At 38.9% G+C, this 25,533-nt stretch overlaps 1 protein-coding gene across 1 annotated transcript in view; it reads left to right on the top strand.

Annotated features, from left to right (window-relative positions):
- The window catches only part of LOC114660048 (V-type proton ATPase subunit S1-like), a 65,051-nt gene extending 62,936 nt beyond the window's left edge, over positions 1 to 2,115 (top strand). Inside the window, exon 10 of the mRNA XM_028812567.2 lies at positions 1,765 to 2,115. Coding sequence (XP_028668400.1) covers positions 1,765 to 1,974 — 210 coding nt within the window. The 3' untranslated portion in view covers positions 1,975 to 2,115. The remainder of the gene's footprint in view (positions 1 to 1,764) is intronic.
- Positions 2,116 to 25,533: the final 23,418 nt, after the last annotated feature.

Below are 25,533 nucleotides of genomic sequence, written 5' to 3'. Positions count from 1 at the left end.
GTCCCAGGATTTCCTTTTATAATATATAGAGGAGCAGTGGGTAGCGCTGCTGCCTCGCAGTTGGGAGACCTGGGGACCTGGGTTTGCTTCCTGGGTCCTCCCTGCGTGGAGTTTGCATGTTCTCTCTGTGTCTGCGTGGGTTTCCTCCGGGCGCTCCGGTTTCCTCCCACAGTCCAAAGACATGCAGGCTAGGTGGATTGCCGATTCTAAATTGGCCCTAGTGTGTGCTTGGTGTTTGGGTGTGTTTGTGTGTGTCCTGCGGTGGATTGGCACCCTGCCCAGGATTGGTTCCTGCCTTGTGCCCTGTGTTGGCTGGGATTGGCTCCAGCAGACCCCCGTGACCCTGTGTTCGGATTCAGCGGGTTGGAAAATGGATGGATGGATGTTGTGCAAGTGTTCACTCTGAGGATGTCAGATTTGCGATTAAGAAGCTTGGCCCAGTAAAGTGTAAAGTGTCAGTCGTTGAATTTTCATGATATTACAATAGGATGACTTTTAAAAGTAGATTTATTTTCGCGCACATAAAATCTGTTGCTGGGGAGACATTACACATACAATAATCAGCTGCACGACAGCACAGATTAAAATACTTGCTGGGGAACTGCACAGTACTTGCTGGAGAGACGCCACAAGCACGATTATCAACTGCACGCCACACAATACATCAGTTGCTGGGAAGAATCTGCTGATTGCCCACTGTTGTGACAGAAAATTAAACGCATATTACAGACATCAAAGCCAGTATTACTGTCAGAGAAAATTAAAGGCACACAATACAGTGATGCATATTACAGCCACATACAAGCCAGTATTACTGTAACAGAAAATATTACGGACGTACAAGCCTATATTACTGTGACTATCTACTAACAACATGCCACCCAAAAAAAAGGACATGTCAAGTAGGACAAAAGACACAGACAATCAAATCCTATATAAGCAACATCTCCTGGAAGAACGGTCAGCTCAGCAAGTAAACATCAACAAATGAAAGGCTGAAAGACAAAGAAAAATACGAGCAAGAAACAGAATGAGGTCAAGGTCCCTTGCCATTTAATATAGACTGTTCCTACTAATGTTTATGCACTACTGTTCTAGCGCCCGTTATTGTAACGGGCTTAATGACTAGTATATATATATATATCCTATGTGGAGTTTGCATGTTTTCCCTGTGTCTGTGTTGGTTGCCTCCTGGTGCTGTGGTTTCCTCCTACAAAGACAAGCTGCAAGTTAATTGGATTAGTGTTGGGTAATTTTGTGTTTGTGTGTGAGTGTGTTTCACTCTGCAGTGGTCTGATTCCTTCTCCAGGGATTGTTCCTGCCTTGTGCCTGATGATTGCTGGCATAGGCTTCAGCTTCCTTCTGAACCTGCTCTAGAATATTATAAAATGGATCAACTGATGACTGTTTCTGTACAGTACATATATACCTACAAAGGGCCATTCAGGAGAAAAAAAGATTGGCACTTTTCCCACTACAAGCTTCTTGCCAGTCACTATCTTTGGGTGGCTGCTTCATTTTAATACAACAGAACAAATCAAGGTCTGCATGCATATAATTTAAAGACTGAAGAAATATTCCAAGTTAGACCTTTTAGCTTTTATAATCAGTGTAATAGTTATACAAACCACTTTTCGGTAACAAGGGGTTTCAATAATCTGATTAAATGAAAAGAAAAATACATTAAATGACAATTATTTAAATAAGACCACCACACACTCACACAGTATGTGATCTGGTCTAACTGACATCTTTTTCTTACAGATTCAAGGATTCAACATAGAGGGAGGCCTATTTTCCTATGCAAGTGATTGTTCCTCCTTCTTCTCTCCTTACATTTGGATGGCTGTGGTGACATCCTTTGTGCTGCTATGCATTCTGGCCTATGGAATGCTGATGATAATGCAGCTTACAACCAATGAGAGATTTGATGATCCCAAAGGGCCTGCGCTCTCCGTACCACAGAATGAATAGCATTTGTTTTATTTTTCATGTTTTAAATATTTGTATTTATAGATATTCAGGCTTTGTTTTTGAATATTTTTGCTGTTGTGTGAGTACAGCATTTACTTTGAAGCTTGTGTCCTATTTAATGAGTTTGGCAAATTATCATCAGACTGATTATTTAAAAAGTTTTGTATCAATTTAATTCATGAAAAAATACATATATTGTTAAGACCACTCATTTGTATTCAGTTATAGAACATTCCTTATCATTTATTTACACCTACAATAACATTTATTTCTATAGCACATTTTGATACACAGGATGTAGCTTAAAGTCCAAGATGTCAAAGAAATAGCTACAATTACTATAGCAGAAAACAAACAAACAAAAATTAGATGAGAATAATAATGAATACATAATATACAAAAAATTAATATTGCACAATTGCATAAGATAGATATCGTATTCTAAGTCTCTAAAATCAGTCCAACGATAAGGTCAGATGATGAGGAGGTGTATTACTGTGGTATTTCCCTCTACTTACCCTTTACGTTGGGGTAAGTGTACTCATCAGGTTTGTTACCAGGTTGGTCTACTGTCGCACCTTAAGATTATCACACATATAACATAGATGCTGTATATACACACCGACCCTAACCACAACAGTGCCCCATGAATGACACACAAACAGTTGCTTAACCTCTAGCACATTAAACCACACAAGTGCCTTAGGAATAGCACAGCCTGTCACTCTCTCAGCACTTCAAGAGACTCGCTTACTATCGGCATGAACAACATACAATGTTTTAAATATATCTCAGACCTAAATATTACTTTTGGTCTCCAAGAATATATTCAAACAGTCAAAGGCTCAGGATCCTTGATTATAGGCCATTTACCAGCCAAGAATGCCTTAGTTCAGGCATGTCAAACTCACTACCATTGGTGGGCCGCTTCGACTGCCATACGTGCATCAGTGGGCCGCACTGTATCAAATACCATTATACTATTATACAAAATTACTGTAGCTTTCTTTCCAATACTGAAAACTTTAAAAAATCTTACACTTAAAGTTTAAAGAAAACCAATTTATTTCCATACAATCTCCGTGCAACAGCGTACAATTAGAGTCTTAGCCTCTTAGCTAGGTCCTTATATAGGAGTATTACAGTGTGAGATTTATTTCTTTTGTCCCAACACTTGGCATCTCTTGTTAGTAACCAGTTCGTCAATATTAGGCTTGAAATCTTGTGCAGCTGCAACTTTTATGAGGGATGAAAGGTGCTCAACAGTAAGTCTTGAGCGATGTGGGTTTCTGGTAGCTTTCATTACCAAAAACAATTGCTCACAAAGGTAAGTGCTTCTGAATATAGACAGTACTCTCGATGCCAACTTACGGATCTGCACATACGAGGGTAGCAGGTAAGCATACAAGCCTGGCACACCAACTTCATTGTATTTTGCTTTCAGAATAGAATTTGACTGCAGTTCAATCAATTCCATTTGGATATTCTCAGGTGCATTCTCAACGTTTTAAGAGTATGGTGACATAAACAGCGCAAAGTCCTGTTCATGTGAACTGAAATCACGAAAACGCTCACTGAATTCATTGCTCAGTAATTCAAGTTGGAAAACAAATCCTCCAAAAATCTAATTTTACTTTACTAAGTTTACTCCAGTTTATATTGTAAAATAAGCCGATATGCAAAAAGCCCGCTGACCTACACTAATTTTACAAACTCAAAATCACAAAAATTTGTTAATAAACAACTCACCAACTTCTCGTGTCCACTTCAGATCTTCAGCTGTAGTCTGCACTAACTGTTCGTTACAATACTAGCACAAAATTACATAAAACTACAGCAAAAAAATGTGAAAATATGTGAGCTATTACTACTTGTGATGGTCATTTCTGCCCAGTGGCCAGTCTCAGCAGCCCAGCTAGTAGTGTAGCCTGCCAGGCTGCTGCAGCCTAGCACTTCAGTTGTGACATCGCAGCTCATTAACTTTGGTCAAGGCTCGTGAGGGGAGGCAGTGTCATGCCTAGAGTATCAAGGAGCTGATGCCACAGCTGCAACTATACTAGCAGATGACATTTCCGGTACCATAATGCCATGGGAAAATGTGCTTTGTCAGAAGGTGGAAGTAAGAAAAGTCAATAAGTAATGCCGAAGATGCAGAATGATTCAATCACAAAGGATACTAATCATTTTGTACAAGTTTAGTCCTAACTAGGATCTGTCATGCAGGCCGCACAGATTTCTGTTGTACGTACTGTTTGTCTTCTTTTCCCAGGCTGTGAACCCATTTAGCAACTTGTTGTTCCAGATGCCCATCCTTCTCAGATTATAAAGTAATTGAAAGCCTGAGGCATTGTCATGTCTTCCTCTTTTTGTCTGAACAACTGTTTAAAAAGTGAGGTAAAATTGGGAAGAGGATATGCTTTGATGTTTAAGTTCATCTAATGTTGTCTTGAGCAAAATATAAAGAAAACATGGACAAAATCTACAGATTTTGTACCCCAAAACAGGAGGACAGGTAAGCTGGATAATAAATAAAATCTGCAGGGGATCCAAGGCCAAAAGACCACCCAGAATGTATTGGGCATTCTACCAAATACAGTATACAGTGATCCCTCGCTATATCGCGCTTCGCCTTTCGCGGCTTCACTCCATCGCGGATTTTATATGTAAGCATATTTAAATATATATCGCGGATTTTTCGCTGCTTCGCGGGTTTCTGCGGACAATAGGTCTTTTAATTTCTGGTACATGCTTCCTCAGTTGGTTTGCCCAGTTGATTTCATACAAGGGACGTTATTGGCAGATGGCTGAGAAGCTATCCAGCTTACTTTCTCTCTCCCTCTCTCTCTCTCTCTCTCTCTCTTGCGCTGACGTAGGGGGGTGTGAGCAGGGGGGCTGTGTGCAGCTGCTTCCTGAAGGACATGCTGAACGGAGCTTCGCATACTTAAAAGCTCAAAGGGCACGTATTGATTTTTTTTTTGATTGCTTGCTTTGCACTCCTTTGAAAAGGAAGATATGTTTGCATTCTTTTAATTGTGAGACAGAACTGTCATCTCTGTCTTGTCATGGAGCACAGTTTAAACTTTTGAAAAAGAGACAAATGTTTGTTTGCAGTGTTTGAATAACGTTCCTGTCTCTCTACAACCTCCTGTGTTTCTGAGCAAATCTGTGACCCAAGCATGACAATATAAAAATAACCATATAAACATATGGTTTCTACTTCGCGGATTTTCCTATTTCGCGGGTGGCTCTGGAACGCAACCCCCGCGATGGAGGAGGGATTACTGTATATATATAGCAAAATAACCGCGCTTCGCAGCGGAGAAGTAGTGTGTTAAAGAGGTTATGTAACTATATATATACATAAACATATATACATATATATACATATCTACATATACACATATCTACATATACATACGTATATATACATATACACATCCACATATACATATATATATACATATACAAATTTACATATCTACATATATATATAAATATAGACATACATATATACATACATACATTCACATATATATATATATATACATATATATATATATATATATATATATATATATATATATATATATATACTGTATATATACATATATATATATATATATATATATATATATATATATATATATATATATATATATATACTGTATATATACATATCTACTTATTGGCTCCTGTATTTAGGATACAGCGGGTTGGATAATGGATGGATGGACATCTGTATGCATAACCCTATTTGCCCGTTTTCGTTTTTTTTCTTTCTTCAGTAATATTTCAGTAAACCCGGAGCTTGTCAGTTCAAATCCTGGTACTGACACCACTGTGTGACCCTGAGGAAGTCACTTCACCTGCCTGTGCTGCAAAAGACAAAAGTAATGTAACAAATTGTACCTCAGATGTTGTAAGTTGCTGGAATAAAGGCATAAGTCAAATAGATAAATATGTATTATACACATAGGAACTATTCATTTATTTTCAGTTAAGTCATCTGCAGCAAACTTTTATAAATGAGGGTTTCTCATTTTTAGATGCAAACTGTTTCTTCTTCATTGACGTTTTCTCTTGGAGAGCTTTTTTCATTTCATTGAAAATTAAAGCAGCAGCTGCCAAAATATGTAGCTTTCTTATTAATTTTTCAACATTGTGTAAAATAAATGTATAAAGTAACATAAAAGGTTTAAATACTGGTTATCCTTTTACACTAAAATATTACTAAAGAGATACAAAAAAAGTAAAATGGATATGTTCTTTTTCTTTAAGTAGATTAAATATTACTGAAGAAAGAAAAAAAAAATTAAACAGCCAAATGGGGCTATGCATACGAACTTAAAAGGTTTAAATAAAACAGAAATATATATTTTATTTTTACTTGCTTAACTTGTGGAGGGTGTATCCTGTAGCAAAGCCCTAACTTTTTTCGTGAAAGCCCGTTTCAGTCAATAAGTCTTAAAAAAACGTGTAAAGATATTGACAATAAGCTAAGCAAACCCAGGAAGACATGGAATCGTTTAAATCAAGTATCATTACATCTTCCTTTCTTAAAGAGAAGTAAGGCAGTACTTATAAGCTTACATATTTATATATAGACATACATATATATATATATATATATATATATATATATATATATATACATCCGAAGCCGTGCAAGCACACTCTTGAGAATGCAACGTATAGTTGTACAGAAGAAAAGCAATCTTGCCTCAAATGAATGGCAACCTTTTGTAGGTCTATGAAGTTAATTTAAACTTTAGGTTTACACGGTGCTTTCTTTCTGAAGTACTTGCACTCATGAATATGTCTGTATGTGTCAGTCGGTCAAATCCACGCGCTTCGCACCGGCGAAGTACCGCTTTTAAATTTTTATTAAGAAGAAAATAAAACCTTTTTAAATTGAGGGAAAATATACTAATAACAGTTTGTTAAGGATCTGTTTTTTTGTGAAGCTGCGTTTCCTCAAGTGATCACTTTGACCTGACTTGGTGGCCAAGTATAAGCGTTACCTGGAAGTAACCACCCATACAATCAGATTGTGAATCAGACTACGAATGCCGTGAATGTAATTACACACTCACTGCACTTGCTTACGGTAATCGAACCTCGGACGTCAGCGCTAGAGGGGCTCAGCAGCGGTGAAGTATTGCTTTTAAATTTTAATTAAGAACAAAAGAAAACCTCAGAGGTTCGATTCCCGTAAGGGAGTGAAGTGAGTGGCTGGTTACCTACCAGGTAACGCTTATGGTTGGACAGCAAGTGACGTAACATCAGCCACGGTGCCTTCAGTTGTGAGAAGCAGATCATAGAATGATTGAAAATAGTTTTGCATTTACCTTTTTAGTAAAAGGCGAGCTTTTAAGCCTGAGAAATCACCCCGTAAATGCACACGTTTAATTGCACATGTGTTAATATGTATGGTTACACAGTATTAAAAGACAGTGAACAATGTCATTTACCTTTGTTCCCGCGTTTGATAAAAGGCGAGCTTTTAAGCCTGAGAAATCACCCCGTAAATGCACACGTTTAATTGCACGTGTTAATATGTATGCTTACACAGTATTAAAAGACACTCAAAAATTAACGTCATTTACCTTCGTTCCCGCGTTTGACTCGTGCTTGAAATCTCTTCCTTGTTTTTAGTTCACGTGATTACGTAGGAGGCGTGATGACGCGATACGTGAATCCGCCTCCTCCATTAGAGTATATGGACAAAAAACATGTTCCAGTTATGACCATTACGCGTAGAATTTCGAAATGAAACCTGCCTAACTTTTGTAAGTAAGCTGTAAGGAATGAGCCTGCCAAATTTCAGCCTTCCACCTACACGGGAAGTTCGAGAATTAGTGATGAGTGAGTCAGTCAGTCAGTCAGTCAGTCAGTGAGTCAGTGAGTCAGTGAGTCAGTGAGAGCTTTGCCTTTTATTAATATGTATAGATATACTTAAGTGGTTCCTTATTATTCTTTCAGGCTTCGTTTTAGAAAGTTAATTTCATTCAGCTATCACAGGTGAATCCAAGAGTATGGGGTACTGGACCCCCTGATAAGGGCTGTTCGGTCCCTGTACGATCGGTGCCAGAGCTTGGTCCGCATTGCTGGCAGTAAGTCGAACCCGTTTCCAGTGAGAGTTGGACTCCGCCAGGGCTGCCCTTTGTCACCGATTCTGTTCATAACTTTTATGGACAGAATTTCTAGGCGCAGCCAGGGCGTTGAGGGGGTCCGGTTTGGTGGACTCAGGATTGTTTCACTGCTTTTTGCAGATGATGTTGTCCTGTTTGCTTCATCAGGCCGTGATCTCCAGCTCTCTCTGGATCGGTTCACAGCCGAGTGTGAAGCGGCTGGGATGGGAATCAGCACCTCCAAATCCGAGACCATGGTCCTCAGCCGGAAAAGGGTGGAGTGCCCTCTCAGGGTTGGTAGTGAGATCCTGCCCCAAGTGGAGGAGTTCAAGTATCTCAGGGTCTTGTTCACGAGTGAGGGAAGAATGGAGCGTGAGATCAACAGGCGGATCGGTGCGGCATCCGCAGTAATGCGGGCTCTGCATCGGTCTGTCGTGGTGAAAAAGGAGTTGAGCTGCAAGGCGAAGCTCTCAATTTACCGTTCGATCTATGTTCCTACCCTCACCTATGGTCATAAGCTATGGGTAGTGACCGAAAGAATGAGATCGCGAATACAAGCGGCTGAAATGAGTTTCCTCTGCAGGGTGTCTGGGCTTTCCCTTAAAGATAGGTTGAGAAGCTCAGTCATCCGAATGGGGCTCAGAGTAGAGCCGCTGCTCCTCCGCATCGAGAGGAGTCAGATGAGGTGGCTTGGGCATCTGATCAGGATGCCTCCTGGACGCATCCCTGGTGAGGTGTTCCGGGCATGTCTAACTGGGAGGAGGCCCCGGGGAAGACCCAGGACACGCTGGAGGGACTATGTCTCTCGGCTGGCCTGGAAACGCCTTGGGATTCTCCTGGAAGAGCTAGAAGAAATGGCAGGGGAGAGGGAAGTCTGGGCATCTCTGCTCAAGCTGCTGCCCCCGCGACCCGATCTCGGATAAGCGGAAGAGGATGGATGGATGGATATCACAGGTGGCTGCACAGGATATTGATCAGGTGGTGGTTGCACAGAATGGCACCACAGAAGAACCTGAAAAGAAAGCAGAGAAAAGTAGAGATTAATAATGATTACAAATTCACTGAAGAATATAATAATTCTATGAATGTATACTCTATTAGGAATACAACTAATATGTAGCTACGAAAAAGCAAAATTCAAAAAATGGTTTTTTTAGGGGTTTTTAAAAATGATGCATGGTGCAATCCTGGCGTATCTCTGTTTTTGGTGCATAACAGCCGGAAGCTGCCTCACCAGGGGCCTCGTGTATAAACGGTGCGTACACACAAAAAAGTTGCATAAGAACATTTCCACGTTCAAATCACGATGTATAAAACCTAAACTTGGCGTAAAGCCATGCACATTTCCACGGTAGCTCATACCCTGTCATAAGCAAGTTCTCTGCTCGGTTTTGCAGACTGGCAGCACTCAGCCTCAAAGCAGTGCTACTGTTCCTGTGTGGTTATCCTTTCCTTTTTAGATCCACATCCCTGATGCAGCTTTATAAATACACTGAAATTAACCGCATATTGTTTATTAGTTTAAGGCATCTGATTGTAATTAACCTGTAACAATATAATGATCCACAGAATGGTCAAACTATTCCAAATACCATAACTACTTTAGCGTTGTTACTCTCACTGCACCACTCGGAGCATTTATATCACTGTATCTGAGTGTGAATCACAGCTGTACAGCAGCTGATCGGAAAGAGAATTATCGGTATACAGCATCAAGCACACGCTGCCTCAGCCATGCTGTCTATTGAACTGCTCTCATATGATAAGCGCTTCAGAGCCTTTCCTGTACTGACCTCGCAGCTCAGAAACAGTTTCATCCCAAGAACTCTAAACGCACTCAATCAGTCCATCAAGTGCTCCTTGTAGAACTGTTTGTACTTATAAGTACAATTACCTCACTGTAAACTTGCTATACAGTTATAATATTGCACAACCTGAGCCACTTTATTAAGCGCATATTTACATATGATGACAGTATCATTTTTAAGATGAAATGCAGCAAAATATGCTTATTATATTATACAGATTAAACTTTAACTTTAACTACACGGTGCCGCAGCGCTAGTGAGCCACTGGCGCTCCGTTCACGGATTGTTCCTGCCTCGCGCTGTATTCTTGCTGGTGCTGACGCGACACTGGTAGGTTAGATTTATAGAATAAATAAACACGTACTACGAAGATATTTCAATGTTCCTTAAAAGTTTTGAAGAATCGGCATTCTGAGCTTACAAATGGCTTCACGTCTATTACAGAGATGATTGTGTGGCGATTGGGTATTTGGAGAAAGAAAAGTAAGGACAGGAATTGGAGGTTAGTACGTTTGAACGAGACAGTACTGCTGCAATAAAGTATTTCATCGAAGGTCATGCATGGCGCAGCAAGCATCTTGCATGAGACATGAGCAATCACTGCGCCACCGTGTTCCCATGTTTAATAACATGCTTTAACTCCTATCATCATGAAAATGATAACAATCTTAAGATGAAGTTTATGATGTTCTGCTTTAATGACTAAATAAACTACGCGATTAAAGTGGAAATTTAGAGATTAAAGTTGACATTTCATGCTTTTTCCCCACTGTGTGCCTTTTTTTTTCTCTGTACCCTAATAAACTTTCATATGACACTCAGACAGTGGGCCACGACTCGCCTTTTCACGGCGACTTTGATATTGTGACAACTCCTTTTTTATTTCGGGCACTGTGTGACTTTGTGAACTTGAGCTTTCGAGTTTCTCCGACACGCTATGTAACTCAATCAACTTCCTTTTTGTTGTTTATACCACTGTTTAAACCAACAAATAGTACTTTTTCCTTGCCTCCACTTGGTATTCGCTGAAATTCTTCTATTTTCCCTCTTGCTTTTACCATTGCCTTTTCACAGAAGGCTGAGCTTAAGGGCTATTTACAGTATATTGATTTGCATATTCAAAGAGGCGTAATTCTAGGAGGAGTTGGGGCAGGACAGCAGACGCATGCACATGTGTTACTTTCACGCTGACCGGGATTTATGGAGCGGAAGTTGGCGTTCGCACAGATTTATGCATCTGGATTTTTTGTGCGTAAGCACATTTCCGCTTTTGTGCTTACCACATGTTATAGTGCGAATTCTACGCACAGCGTTATGCATGAGGCCCCAGTTCTTGTTCAGTTTTTGACTCTTAGAATAATAAGCATACCGCTATGACAAGATCTAAGGTTATGACTTGGAATGCAGGGGGAACAGACATTCCAAAATATAAGAAGGAGCATGATTATTTAAGGCATTACAGTATATACAATTAGTAATATTTGAAACTCAATTCTAAAAGATACGGCCAGTGTTAATGACATTAAAACTGGTGAGATGTGCTCAGATTTTCTTTTTCTTGTTAAGATTTTTGTTTCTGCATTATGGACTAACTGTAACCAACTGAGTCTTTCTTAGGTAGACCAGTTAGGAGTGTATTATAGCAATGCATTTTCTAGTTGACTAAAAACAAAATCATAAAGTTATTTCTCGGATTCTTGCAGTGTTATAAAAAGTCAATCTTTTGCAATGTTCCTTATATTTTAGTATATCTGGTTATTATGTGATTTAAAGTAAGGTCAGAGTCCTAACTTCTCTACATCTGTCTGGTTTTTTAATGGTAAGGGACAACTTATTTCTAATACTCTCATTATTTTCATTTTTACAAGTCAGATTTCAGTTTTTCCCTTATTTAGTTTGAGGAAATTTAGTTTGAGCATCAGGGTCATCAGGCATTACTGATAAGAAAAGCTGCGTATCATACCATACATGTATGATTAAATAGTTTAAAATTATAAAGGTCATGAATATATATTTATATATATATATATATATATATATATATATATATAATATATTATATATATATATATATATATATATGTGTGTGTGTGTGTGCATGTGTGTTATATTATGGCTTGGCACCTGTTTTTCCTGGGATAGACTCTATGTCCCACTCAACCCTTTAATGGGATACAGGATTAATTGAAAGATAAGTGTGCAGTTACTATTTTGTGACGGCATTTAATTCTCTACTCTTTGTACACATTTCTTGCTATGTTGCAGAGAAGAAAAAATTGCAACTTTATTGCTCGTTGATATATTTTCTGGATTTCTAAGAGTTCATTTTAAAAAGGATACAAAACATATTTAGCATAAAATTATTTATTCCTGACACAAATTTCCTTACTTGAATGTGACTCATCTCTCATTTCAGGCAGCCTTATGTTTAAATTCTCTATATAGCAAACACCCCAAGCCTTTTCAAGCTTTCCTGTCCTTTCTAAGTAATAAAAATTCTGACAGGAGGGTCACTTGTGGCTGCACAAAATGAATAGAATGGTGCCTTTATTAATAAAATCTAACAAAAAAATGGAAATTTACTAATTTGCTCCAAGCCACACGTCTCTTTGGATGATATCCTTGAAAATGAAAAATCTCAAGTCTACGAATGACAGCCACAAAATTAAATAACAAGGTTTGTTATTAGCAATGATTGACTTTTAATTAAGCAACTGAGTTGGTACAAAAACCAATGGCCACTATGGCCCTTCAAGACCCAACTTGAGAAATTCTGCTTTTCTTCTCCCGAGATTTGGTCATTCACCTTGACTCAAGTGAAGGCTGTTTTAAATTCTGTTCTAGGGTCATGGTTGCCATACCTTTGCTACAAGGACACCAAGCTAGAAATCCCACTATGCCTTTGTGCTTGAATGCCACTCTGTCTTCTGTATTAAAGAGGCAGCCTGGTCATTGGTCACTCAGATGCTGCTCTGTTCCTTCAATCTGTTTCTAGCCCTCTCTAGCCTCCCTCTTTTTACTCTCAGCTACTATCTCACTTTCCTGGTAACTTCTGGGTTGTCAGCTTACTGGAGAGCATTAACACACTCCACAGCTTTCTCAGCTCCATAATGGTGCTGCTGACATTTGCCTTTCCGGAGCATCAAGCACACATAAAAAGTATATCAGTCCCTAGCATCCACTGTCCTTTCGCATTGGCATTAGCAGACTTGTCTTGCTAATGGTGTAATTACCTCTCTCTCTGTCTTCTTCTCTCCTGAGGTCAACTTGCATACATACAAAAAGAGGCACAAAATACATGTATGCAGTTTTTTACTCAAACATCAGGACAAGAAAACTTGACTGAGGAATATGCATATATTTATGACAACTCTGACCCATCCATAGATAATATTTCAGGGAAACTGGGAAATAATGACAACTGATAAAACAGGGAAATGCAAGCTAACCAATTAAATGGAGATTCATATTACCGAGCCGTTTTTTATAATGTGCATTGACGTGACAAACATATTAAACCTCAAAAGTGATGAATATGATGGATAGACTCTATTGTAGTTCTTTTCTAAGACAGCCAATCCTGCATTTTTGCACTGAAGAACGTTTTTGTTTTTTCAAGTTTGCATCAGCTACCTGTTGTCACTTCTCAACGAACTTGGCTGAATGGTCATAAAAATCTCAGCCAAGCTCCAGTTCATCATGCCCACTGTGCTGGAAGCCATTAACTGAAAAATGAGGTGCTACATCCAGTTCTGGTATGGTGTGGGTGCACATATATAAAATATAACATGTTTTTGCCAACACCAAAAGATAATTTGTAGCAGCTGTCTGGTGCTTCTATTGTAATCAGACCTCTTTACTGTACTCGTACTACAATAAAGGCACCTAGTGAAAATATAGCTGCTTTTGTTAGCCATAAGCAATAACATCCCATTAACACACAAGTCATCTGTGATGCCTAGATGAGACTGACAGACATCATAGCTCAATGGCCTGGGTGAACCCATGACTCATAGGTAACTGGTTGAACCCTCACTTTGTTAATATGACTAATACTATTTGTTGTAATATCAATCATGTCATTACATGTGTCAGGTGATAGTGTCTACACGCTCTGACACTAATATCTTATGCCTTTCCTCGACCCCCAGAACACAGAGGAGGTGTGTTATGATGCCACGCATGATTTTATGTGGTCAGTTGAGGAGTGCTTAAGATTCGCTGTGTGTCAAGGGTGGCTGCCTTACCAGCCAATGAAGTTCTGCAGCGTCGTGACTGCATATGTAAGAGGTTCATTAGCATAGTCCATATATGGTTGTTTCATGGTGTCAACTGAGCAGGGTTCGAGTATGAATATTTACAAGATGACTATGATTTCTAAAAGTAAATTGCACAGAAATATGTGTATGCCAGATTTTACAAATCAGATTTTTTTGGCATAAGCATACTGTATTTTCACACTCAAATCCATGCAAAGTGTTATGAATGAGACCCATGGAGTTTTTTGGTCAGACTTGTTGCCCCATCCCAACATGACCTGGGAAGTTCTTGCCAGCTTGGTGCCCCATTCATAGTATTCATTTATATTATAGCCATATACTGTACATGTGTAGGATTAAGCCAAATGCAATTATTACTGTAGTACAGTAATCCCTCGCTATATCGCGCTTCGCCTTTTGCGGCTTCACTCCATCGCGGATTTTATATGTAAGCATATTTAAATATATATCACGGATTTTTCGCTGCTTCGCGGGTTTCTGCGGACAATGGGTCTTTTAATTTCTGGTACATGCTTCCTCAGTTGGTTTGCCCAGTTGATTTCATACAAGGGACGCTATTGGCAGATGGCTGAGAAGCTACCCAGCTTACTTTTCTCTTTCTCTTGCGCTGACTTTCTCTGATCCTGACATAGGGGGATTGAGCAAGGGGGCTGTTCGCACACCTAGACGATACGGACGCTCGTCTAAAAATGCTGAAAGATTATCTTCACGTTGCTATCTTTTGTGCAGCTGCTTCCTGAAACGACATGCTGCACGGTGCTTCGCATACTTAAAAGCTCGAAGGGCACATATTGATTTGTGCTTGAAAAACAAACTCTGTCTCTCTCCATCTCTCTCTCTCTCTCTCTTTGTCTGCTCCTGACGGAGGGGGTGTGAGCTGCCGCCTTCAACAGCTTTGTGCCGCGGTGCTTCGCATACTTAAGCCAAACAGCCCTATTGATTTGTTTGCTTTTCTCTCTATCTCTGTGACAGTCACTGCTCCTGACACGCACTCCTTTGAAGAGGAAGATATGTTTGCATTCTTTTAATTGTGAGACAGAACTGTCATCTCTGTCTTGTCATGGAGCACAGTTTAAACTTTTGAAAAAGAGACAAATGTTTGTTTGCAGTGTTTGAATAACGTTCCTGTCTCTCTACAACCTCCTGTGTTTCTGCGCAAATCTGTGACCCAAGCATGACAATATAAAAATAACCATATAAACATATGGTTTCTACTTCGCGGATTTTCTTATTTCGCGGGTGGCTCTGGAACGCAACCCCCGCGATGGAGGAGGGATTACTGTATCATATTTATGTGCAGTAATATAAAGCTCCGTTTGATTTTTGTTAATACTCTTGTAATAGGAAGGCAATCCTCTGAACAAGACTCCCTGATTGCAAGGCTGTTGCAAACTTGTTTATGAAATTCCCATAACAAATTAATCTTTCATTAACACTAATATTGTACTCTGTTTCTGGGCCCTGCTGGCCTTAATCCGGAATAACTCTCCAGTGCTTCAGGGTGCCAAAAATGCTTAGACACCTGTAAATCTGGGCATGATATCTCTGCACAATGTGCACTTCTTTCCATGCAATTATTTCCAACTGAGAATGACCTCTCAACATCTCCACATTGGGGTGTTCACTATTTATCCAATTCGCTATTGAAATAGACAAACTACGTCTTAAGCAACTTTAATGTCCTTGAACTTGGGGCAGATAATTATCTGGCTTCTCCGTGATCATGTAAGCTTTCACCAAGTAAGAATTCCACGTACTTAAGCATCACGCTAGACTGACAATGCAGTGGTCTCTTTTTGTGTGAAAAACCCAATATTTTACATTGTGCGTTTTATTCCAGTGTACTTATATTGTATTGTATGATTTTGCTTGCAAACTAAAATTTTAAATGTTTACTTTTCCTAGCAAAATAAGACATGTCAAACTCTTGGACATATTTATCTATCCAAAATGTTGCTTATAGATAAACTCTGTGAATTGTAACTATTCTGCAATGGACTTATATAATGTTTAACTGCCAAGTCGTATGCTTTGCACTCTGTCTTTGTGTATGAATGCCATCTGTAGTACTGAGGCTCAAGCATAAATTAACCCATCCATCCATCTATCCATTTTCCAACCCACTATATCCTAACTACAGGGTCACGGGGGTCTACTGGAGCCAATCCCAGCCAACACAGTGCTCAAGGCAGGAACCAATCCCGGGCAGGGGGCCAACCCACCGCAGGACGCACACACACCAAGCACACACTAGAGTCAATTTAGGATCGCCAATGCACCTAACCTGCATGTCTTTGGACTGTGGGAGGAAACCGGAGCACCCGGAGGAAACCCACGTAGACACGGGGAGAACATGCAAACTCCACACAGGGAGGACCCGGAAAGTGAACCCAGGTCTCCTTACTGCGAGGCAGCAGCGCTACCACTGCACCACCGTGCCGCCTGCATAAATTAACTGATTAATTAAATTCATTATTCCACTTTAACATTCCCTAACGTAAAAAAACTTAAATGAAGATTAATTCATTTATTGCCTTACTTGTCAGCATCACCTGGTTGATGTGCACCCAGCAATTAGTTGGGGAGTAGCGACATGTTTCATGTTGCTCTGACATACAAGTATGAAGTGTACTGTACTCTATACTTGTAACTCCACTACTAATAATAATACATGTACATGCCATCACACACACACACCTTCTCATATTCAGAACTGTACCCATGCAGATAAAAAATATCAAAAAGCTGTAAGAAGAACTGCTTGGCCCTAGTGGCAACCTAAAAAGAAGCACTAGAAGCAAATGCTACAGATAAAAATAAAGTTGAATACCAGTGTCACAAGCGTCCTTCAGCAAGCTTAGCAACCAATAGAATGACTGACGTTAGCTCAGAGTCGACACCTCTGAACATCAGCATGTCAGCAAACTCATGTATTCTAGTTTCTAAAATGTAATTAATCTCCTGAAAGTACCTGCACATCTCAGAAGAAGACAAATTGACTCTTGCGTCCTGAACTAACTTCTCTCAATCTTTTCTGGCTCACATTAACAGCTCTTAATATATTGTAAGTTTAATGTCCCTTTCCTTCACACCTTAATTGCTATAAACTAGTTACTCTTAACATGTATGAAAAGGATGGAAACCCTGATTAAAGCATATCTCATTTACCCACTTCTAAAAAATTCTATCTGTTCTGTCCCTGATCTCTGCTGTCCCACTGAACAATGCATTGGTCCAATTCTGGCTTATCTTTTTATAGAACACCAGATTTAAAGGTGAAAGAGCAAAGGTTGTATGCTATAGTAAAAATAATGCTGTTCTTATACAGTAACAAGTGTTTAATAGGGGCACACACTTCCTTAAAAAATTTTTTTTTTACCTCACAACCAACTGCCAACTGAAAAATACACACCTCTCAGAAAGGGTGGCCAAGGGAAATGCAATAGAACATTAGGGCAAAACAACGTGTAGCATGACATACAATGCTGATTTAAAGTCTTAAACAGCTGCTAAAATTCAGGAAGGCAGCATATAATCAGATCAACAGTCTCTGGTCTTACAGGCTCATTGACAAGTTTCTAGATTGTAGGTGAGCTCTTGGATTGTCAGCTGTGCCAAGGTGGTTTTATTTTGAAAAATTCTGAAAAGACAGCACTTTGACATTAACTCTCATGACAAACAGACAGGCATTGAACAGTAGGGTATGCTGGCTGATCTTGTTAGGGTCTTATTCAAACATTGTTAGCTAGCGCTAATTTAGTATGCAGTACAACAGTGTTTCTCAACCTTTTTATTGTTGCAACCCGCTTTTTCTCATGTATCTTCACAACCCACTAAGGGTCGGTGCACTTCCCTAGTCAATCAAAAATGATTGACAGGCCCAGAAGGCTGGTAAATCAAACGTGATCATTGGAATATCAGCGCAACACACTGCGCAATTCAATTCGCAATCCACTGTGACCCACTACCATTATGAATAACAGCAACTCACAACCCACCCACAGCAGCCCACCACCCTAACATAGGTCGCAACCAACGGCTTGAGAAACACTGTAAAACAATACTCTGTATACCACATCTTACAACTTGTCTCTGTTACCCAAAACATCTGGCAAGTTCTTGGTTGTATAAAAGATCTTGATCTTCACCCAGATCTTTTTCGCAGTTTGCCATAAAATGTTTACATTTGAAACCTTGCATCAGAATCTAATATTACTTGTACAAGCTACATTTTTTTATGTCTGTGTTAATACAAGGTAAATAGAAAATATAGCAAAAAATCTCAACTATGTTTTTATATGTTAAATCCGAAATCTCCGGAATGATACAAATATCAAGTATACTGTATAGATCTAGGAGGTGAAAACGCATGCTGCTGAGTTTTCAGAATTGTTGTAGTGGCAGTCAAGCCCATAAGGGTGTGCTTGGTGTAACTGCCATGGACAAGCTTACTTTGCATGTTTACTTTGTGTCAATGGCCAATGTTGTGGGATGTGCAACCTTTTACTCTGCCAGACAAGCTAATAAAAAACCTAGACTGAAACTTTGTTAAACAGAACCTGCCCGATTTTCCTCATCTTGCACCCTCATCCATGCTGGAAAAAATATTGTTAAATTTCAAGGACTTAGACACCATCTCTGCAATATATAAAATTATTTTACAGTCCCTCCCTTTCAAAGATCCAAGAGGACAATGGGAAAAAGATCTCTTAATCAATATATCAGAAAAGGGAGTGGAAGTAGCAATGCAGAGAATTCACTCAAGCTCCATATGCATAAAGCATAGAATTATTCAACGCAAAATTATATATCGAGCACATCTGTCTCACCTAAAACTGTCCAAAATATTTCCAGGGCAAGATCCAACCTGCGAATGCTGCAATCAGGTCCCAGCCTCACTGGGTCACATGTTTTGGGCCTGCACCAAATTAACATCATTTTGGACCAAAATCTTTAAGTGCCTTTCAGACAGCCTTGGTGTCACAATCCCTCCTAACCCATTAACAGCTGTGTTTGCTGATCTTCCAGATGGGGTTAAAGTGGAGAAGGACAAGCAAACTGTGATTGCCTTCACTACACTATTGGCACGCAGACTTATTTTGCTAAACTGGAAAAATCCTAACTCTCCTCTGATAAGTCAGTGGGAAACTGATGTTTCATATTATCTGAAATTGGAAAAAAATCAAATATTCAGTTACAGGATCTGTACAGATTTTTTTTAAAACCTGGCAGGATATAATCAATAAAATTTTAGAATAAGCTCTTAAAGCACAGAGGAAGCAATTATCTCCGCATTTCTTTTTCTTCTCCATTCATCTCTACTGGCCTATTAAACTCATCAATTTAGATATGTCTACAAGCCTTAGTTTTACCCCGTTGGCCATGCTCTCTCTCTCAGGGGTGGGGGTCGACTTGTTTTTCAATCCTATTTTTTGTAAAAATTGATCGATTTGTAATGAATAATTACAATAAAATTAAAAAAAAAAAACCTAGTCTGAATGTCCCAAAAAGAACAAAATTAACTTTATCAAAAATAATGGATTGGAGATGTGGTGATCATACAGTATTTCAACAACTAGAGCATCAAGCTTGATAAAGGGGATGACTGACTGGTGTGGAGGTTTCCAATAAATGTTGTCACCAAGGAGTTACAGTGTTTCAGAAAATACTGACACTATCAGCCAAGAGAGGGAAACCAAATTATTTCTTTGGCTTTGTAAAACCAGGCATTCTTGATCATTGTTTAGTCATCCTAAAGTAATATGTTTGGTATTCATCTTCACATGCAGTCTAATATAAAAAGAGACCATAAGGGAAGGGATTCGACAAGCAAATCTCTCAATATATTGATGATATTGTGCTGTATATGTCAGACCCAATTTCATCATTGCCATTCCTCTAAATCTGTTTGGTGAATTTTATGAGATGTCTGGATTTAAAATCAACTAGAATATTTAAATTCACTTACACATGAGGCCAAACTCGATCACTTTTCAGTGTCTGTGTCAGAAGAATTTCAATATTTACAAGCAGCATTTAAAGGAAACTTAAATCTTTTCATCTTTTTAAAAACAAATATGGCAATGTGATAGTACTAAAAAATGTTAATATCTGGTCATGTCTCCCACACCCTCTAGTTAGAATAATTAATATTATCATTAACCTTGTTATATCATCCCAAAGCTCCTATATCTTTTTCAGACCATTTCTATCTATCTATCTATCTATCTATCTATCTATCTATCTATCTATCTATCTATCTATCTATCTATCTATCTATCTATCTATCTATCTATCTATCTATCTATCTATAATGACAAATCTTTTTTTTTAATTAGTTGTAACTTTATTCAAATTTAATATATACACTGAGGAAGGCATTGCAATGCAGATAGAAAATTGTGATTTACAGTATGACTCATAATATTTAATTTGTGTGTTTTATTTCATTTTTATGTTATTGTGATTTTTATTTTTAGGATTATTTACCTCTTAACATACGTGCCAAGAGCTGATATGGGAAAGCTGTGTGTTGTGTAATCAAAATATTCCGTAAATGGAATTGCAGGCAGGTACAAATGAGCTTATTAGATTATTAATATTTAAATGTTTTTAAGGGAGATACAATAAGAAACAATGTGTTTTCCAAGAGTGTTGAATTTGGGACTAGATAAGAATTCTGAGGTGTTGGCAAAATAGACACAGACAAGAATTCTGCAAAGATAAGTATAAAACATGTTAAACAATGTTATTGTTTAATAGAATGTACTGTATATGTTTAAGCTAAGATAAAGTAACCAGTGTGCATATGCTTGTAAAAAGATATGAAACAGAGGCTTGGAACTTAAAGATTAAAGTTTCATGTTTAGTTAAAACTAACTTAACTTTCCCATGGTCTGGTTGATGGTTATTTATCAGTTGTCCCAATTTTTGACTAATATAACATCTTCCATAATGTTGCCAACAAGTCACTCTAAATTGAAAAGATTTTAAAAAACCATATTTAGAGAGGTATCATAACTACCAGAGAGAGAAGACAACTGTCTTTTTTAGCATCCCAGTGCTTACAAACATCACGGCTTAAGAAGACAAAGACCAACACCTAAATTTAAAGACACCACCTGAAACACATTTTGCTGTGTGATCCTAATTTAATCGTTCAGGTTGTATGTTTTCATATCTAACATTTATGCCAGTTTTTTTTCTGCAAATAAACATAAGCAATGATTGAAATAAAGTGTGGGTATTACCTTGCTGAACCAGTCATGTTGTGAATGGCATCCTTGATTACATATGAAGCCCTATGTGACATTGTACCGGAGCAGTCCATGGATACAGATGTGGCAGATGTGACAGATACAGACAGAGTGGTGGCTCTGAGGCTAGGGATCTGCACTGCCAATCGGAAGGTTGCCGGTTCAAATCCCGTAAAATGCCAAAAGGGACTCTGCTCTGTTGGGCCCTTAAGCAAGGCCCTTAACCTGCAATTGCTGAGCGCTTTGAGTAGTGAGAAAAGCGCTATATAAATGCAAAGATTTATTTATTTTATTTATTTTTACAGAGAAAACCAGTAAAAAAAAAACATGTTATGTATGCCTTTGAATAACCACGCTAGTGCATTTAGTGCATTAGACAGAGTTGTCAGAGTTTTAATGAAAATCTGTGTTATGACTGAGGCAGTTATGGCTGCTCATGCATTTGCCAGTCTGAAAAACTACTGTGAGGCCGGTACCCAAAGGAGTCTCAAATATCAGATGATGGCCATCCCCACATGTCGTTGGTGCATCCAGCACTGGAAGTGTTTTCAGAGATGTGGTGCTGCAGATATAAAACGAAACAATCAAAGCCATCTAAGAAGTGGGCTGGCAGCTCAGGGGAATCAGTGGGTGCTCACAGAAATAATAGGCACATTAAAAGAACTTGTTAAAAATATGCCTGTGTACCTGTTTATTCATTTCACAAACAATGCAAAAAGTTCTCATCCTACCTCATAGCCAGAAGGGCCACCACTTTAGTAGATGTGTAGGGAATTGGATTACAATTATGTTTGGGAAACTGGACATTCCTGTAAAGTGCATTTTTATGTTCGCCTCTTCACCCGCACCATATGGAAAGTAAATGTTCCTCTCAGTCAATTGATAGCTTCCAGCATAGTGGACATGATGGAGCTCAAGCTTGGTTGAGATATTCCAGGTCTTTCTGCCAGTTCCTTCTATAAGGTTTCTGTTGCCAGAAAGCCAGCCATTGTTAGAATCTGAATATAAACAGTTATAGCCTGATTTCAGGCCGTTTGTCTTTCTAATACCAAGCCCAGTTCAGCACAAAGTTCCAAGAGAATGGTTCTTGGGAGCATAAATAGGCTGATAAGCTAGTCATTATCATTGGCAAAATAATCTGAGCACTCCCTAAGAGCACACTTCATTCATATATTACCATTTATATAGTCCTCAAGCAACACCAAGGAAGACATGTTGTGTGAAACCATTAGGCTAAGAATAGGCTGTAGATCATGAGATTTATAGCTTTCTGTATGCAGAGAGTGGATGACATCTGTTTTACTTAAGGCAACTATTGAGAACAAGTGACTGCACTGGTTTCTGATCCTAAAAAGTGACAACAGGTACCTTATGTAAACTGACGAAAAAACAAAAAAGTTCAATTACGCAGCCCTCTTGATATACTGCATATTCATCACTTCTGAGGTTTAATAAGTCAGGGCACATTATAATAATGGCTAAGTGACATGAATTATTATATGTGTGATTCATTATTTACCTGGCTTGGCTGCAATCATCTCCCAGTTTCTGAGGAATATTGTGTAAATATGCACATGTTCCCCAGTCAAGTTTTCTTCTATAAATCCTCACATTTGCGTGGGAAGTTGCATACACACCAATAGGCTGAAGACATCCCAGGCAAAGCTTTATAAATGAGGCCTGTGGTCTATACATGAAAAAAGTAGGCAGGAGACTAAATCTGAATACAATCACAAAGGATATAAGAGACTCTGCATGGCAGAGAGGGGATCAGTTCAAATTATAGAAAAAGATCAGCTGAGAAAACCATGACTGAGCAGTATCAGGTGCTTGACCAGAGCCAGCAAGCAAGCAAGAGAAAGAGTGGCAGAGCAGTCGTTAGCCCCCGTGGAAGAGCGAAGGATTGGCCACTCTATGGGCAGATCATCCTTGCTAATTTTGCAGAGGAGCAGGTTCAATGTTGGTGGAGTCCCCCTCAGGGATTCAAGGAATGCCATGTGTGCAAGAAGGAAGATGGAGAGCAAGCAGTCTGGCAGTCCCAGACAGAAGTAACCAAGGACTGGAGTTGGGGAAGAGGACTACAGCTGCTGGAGTGTCCTCCAGCTGAAAGAACTATGGGTGAGCCAGGGAGACAGAGAAGGAGTTGCATTGGGCTCAGTTTGGGAAGAAAGAAGAAAAACAGTCATCAGGTTCTTAGTCTATCTCTGGATTATGGGAATTTTAACTCACAGATCATTCACTGTTTTTATGAATTATTTATTTATGGAAGCCTGCTATGCACTGCACTAACAGACACGATTTGTTTGTGGTTTTTAATAAAAGCACATGGCACTTTTGCACCAATCCCTTGCTGAATGCGTGTGTCCTCATTTGCCCGGTTCATCTCTATTCATGACTTTTCAACGGTTCCAGGAAGCAACCAGGGAGTGTGTAACTAACACGGATCTTCACATGTTATAATTTTATAATTTTTTCATATTTATTTTTTATAAGTTTATTAAATTATACATCTACACATATGTCAATTAAAACTCAACTCAGTCCTTGGAGGGCCACAGTGTGTGTAGGTGTTTTTAATAAGTTCCTGACATTATTGGACTCCTATCTTAATTAATACTCTTTTATTTGCCAGTTTGAACCTTTATTGTGTTAGTCCAGAAATGCACAACAGAATTGATTTCCTTTATAAAGCTATATCGATCTCTCTTTTTAAGATTTGGCTGTTTTACTTCTTTAAAAAAGACTATTTTTTAAACAATTGCTTGCTAATGACTTCAGATGCAGAAATGACAATAAAGTAGCTTCTACTGCTATTTGCACCTGTGGCTGCTTTTTGTTAGCTGACACTATTTGAAAAACAATAATTAAACTCCTCATTTAATTAACTGGCCTTTTCCTACTCTCATTTTGCAGTCATAAAGACAATGGGAAATTTTGCATTTTTTTCCATAAATTTCAATAAACAGGTGACAGTTTTTCATTTTCTTCTTTACAATCGATTTTTTTATTGAGTTTGAACTCTAAATTGCATCCAGATAATGACAACTGATTCAGAGAGGATGCATGCATTAAATGCTAAAGTGAAGCAGCTACCACAATCCCAATAACATTTCTACCTGTTAAATTATTAGTAGGTAACTGCTTAAATAATGTTGACATTTCAAAATAAATAACACAGCAAAATCTAAATATCTGAAAAATGTAGATTTTTAAAATTTGTATAAAAGGTAAATAGCATTTTGTCATTCTGTAATTGCACAACCAAAATGTAAATGCATTAAATAAGATTGTGTGTGTACTTAAGATTGGAGTTCCAATTAAAAGCAAGTCTTAGTTGAAACAAAAATCTGCACCATTGCGGCCCTCCATGGAATGGACCGAGCTGCGTACATGGGGCTGCAGATGTATTCAGGACAAGTTATACTGAGCCACACATTTTGGGAATATTTTACACTCAGACCATTTTACCTTCAATCTCACATAGCCTTTGTGATATATGGCCGGCAGTTTATCCTTGCCAATACCCTCACACCGCTAGATGGAGTCCTCCCTGCAACATGGAGGGGCCCCGAATTCCACAGGGTATCATGGACATTGGAGTTTTACCTCACAGCCCTGCTGGATACCGTGGGGGCCCCTAGGTTGATGCTGCAGGGAGGCACGGGAAGTACTGCCTCCTCATGAGGATGGAAGAAGCGAAGTACTTCCGGGCTGAAGAAAAGAAGGAGTTTTTCATCTGACCCGGAAGTGCTATGGAATCACATGGACTGAGGGACAGAAGCACTTCCGGGTCAGGGACTATAAAAGGACGATGGGAAACCCCAGCAGACAGAGACGAGTTGGGAGGGTGTGGAACGGAGCTACTGGGAGTGGAGGATTGTGATTAGAGTATTGATTATTGAATTATTGAGTATTGTGGAGTGGAGGTGCTTTGTGTACATTATTATTGTAATAAATATAATTATTGGACTTTTACCTGGTGTCAGAACATGTTGTCTGTGGGTTCAGGGGGTCGACAGCGCCCCCTATCTGTCACACCTTGGATCTAGAATCATTCCCCTTAACAGCAATATTTGGATTAACA

This window comes from Erpetoichthys calabaricus, chromosome 1 (genome assembly GCF_900747795.2).
Source record: "Erpetoichthys calabaricus chromosome 1, fErpCal1.3, whole genome shotgun sequence".
NCBI lineage: Eukaryota > Metazoa > Chordata > Cladistia > Polypteriformes > Polypteridae > Erpetoichthys > Erpetoichthys calabaricus.
The sequence above is the reverse complement of the archived record's forward strand: the minus strand, read 5'-3'. Positions and strand labels throughout refer to the sequence as shown.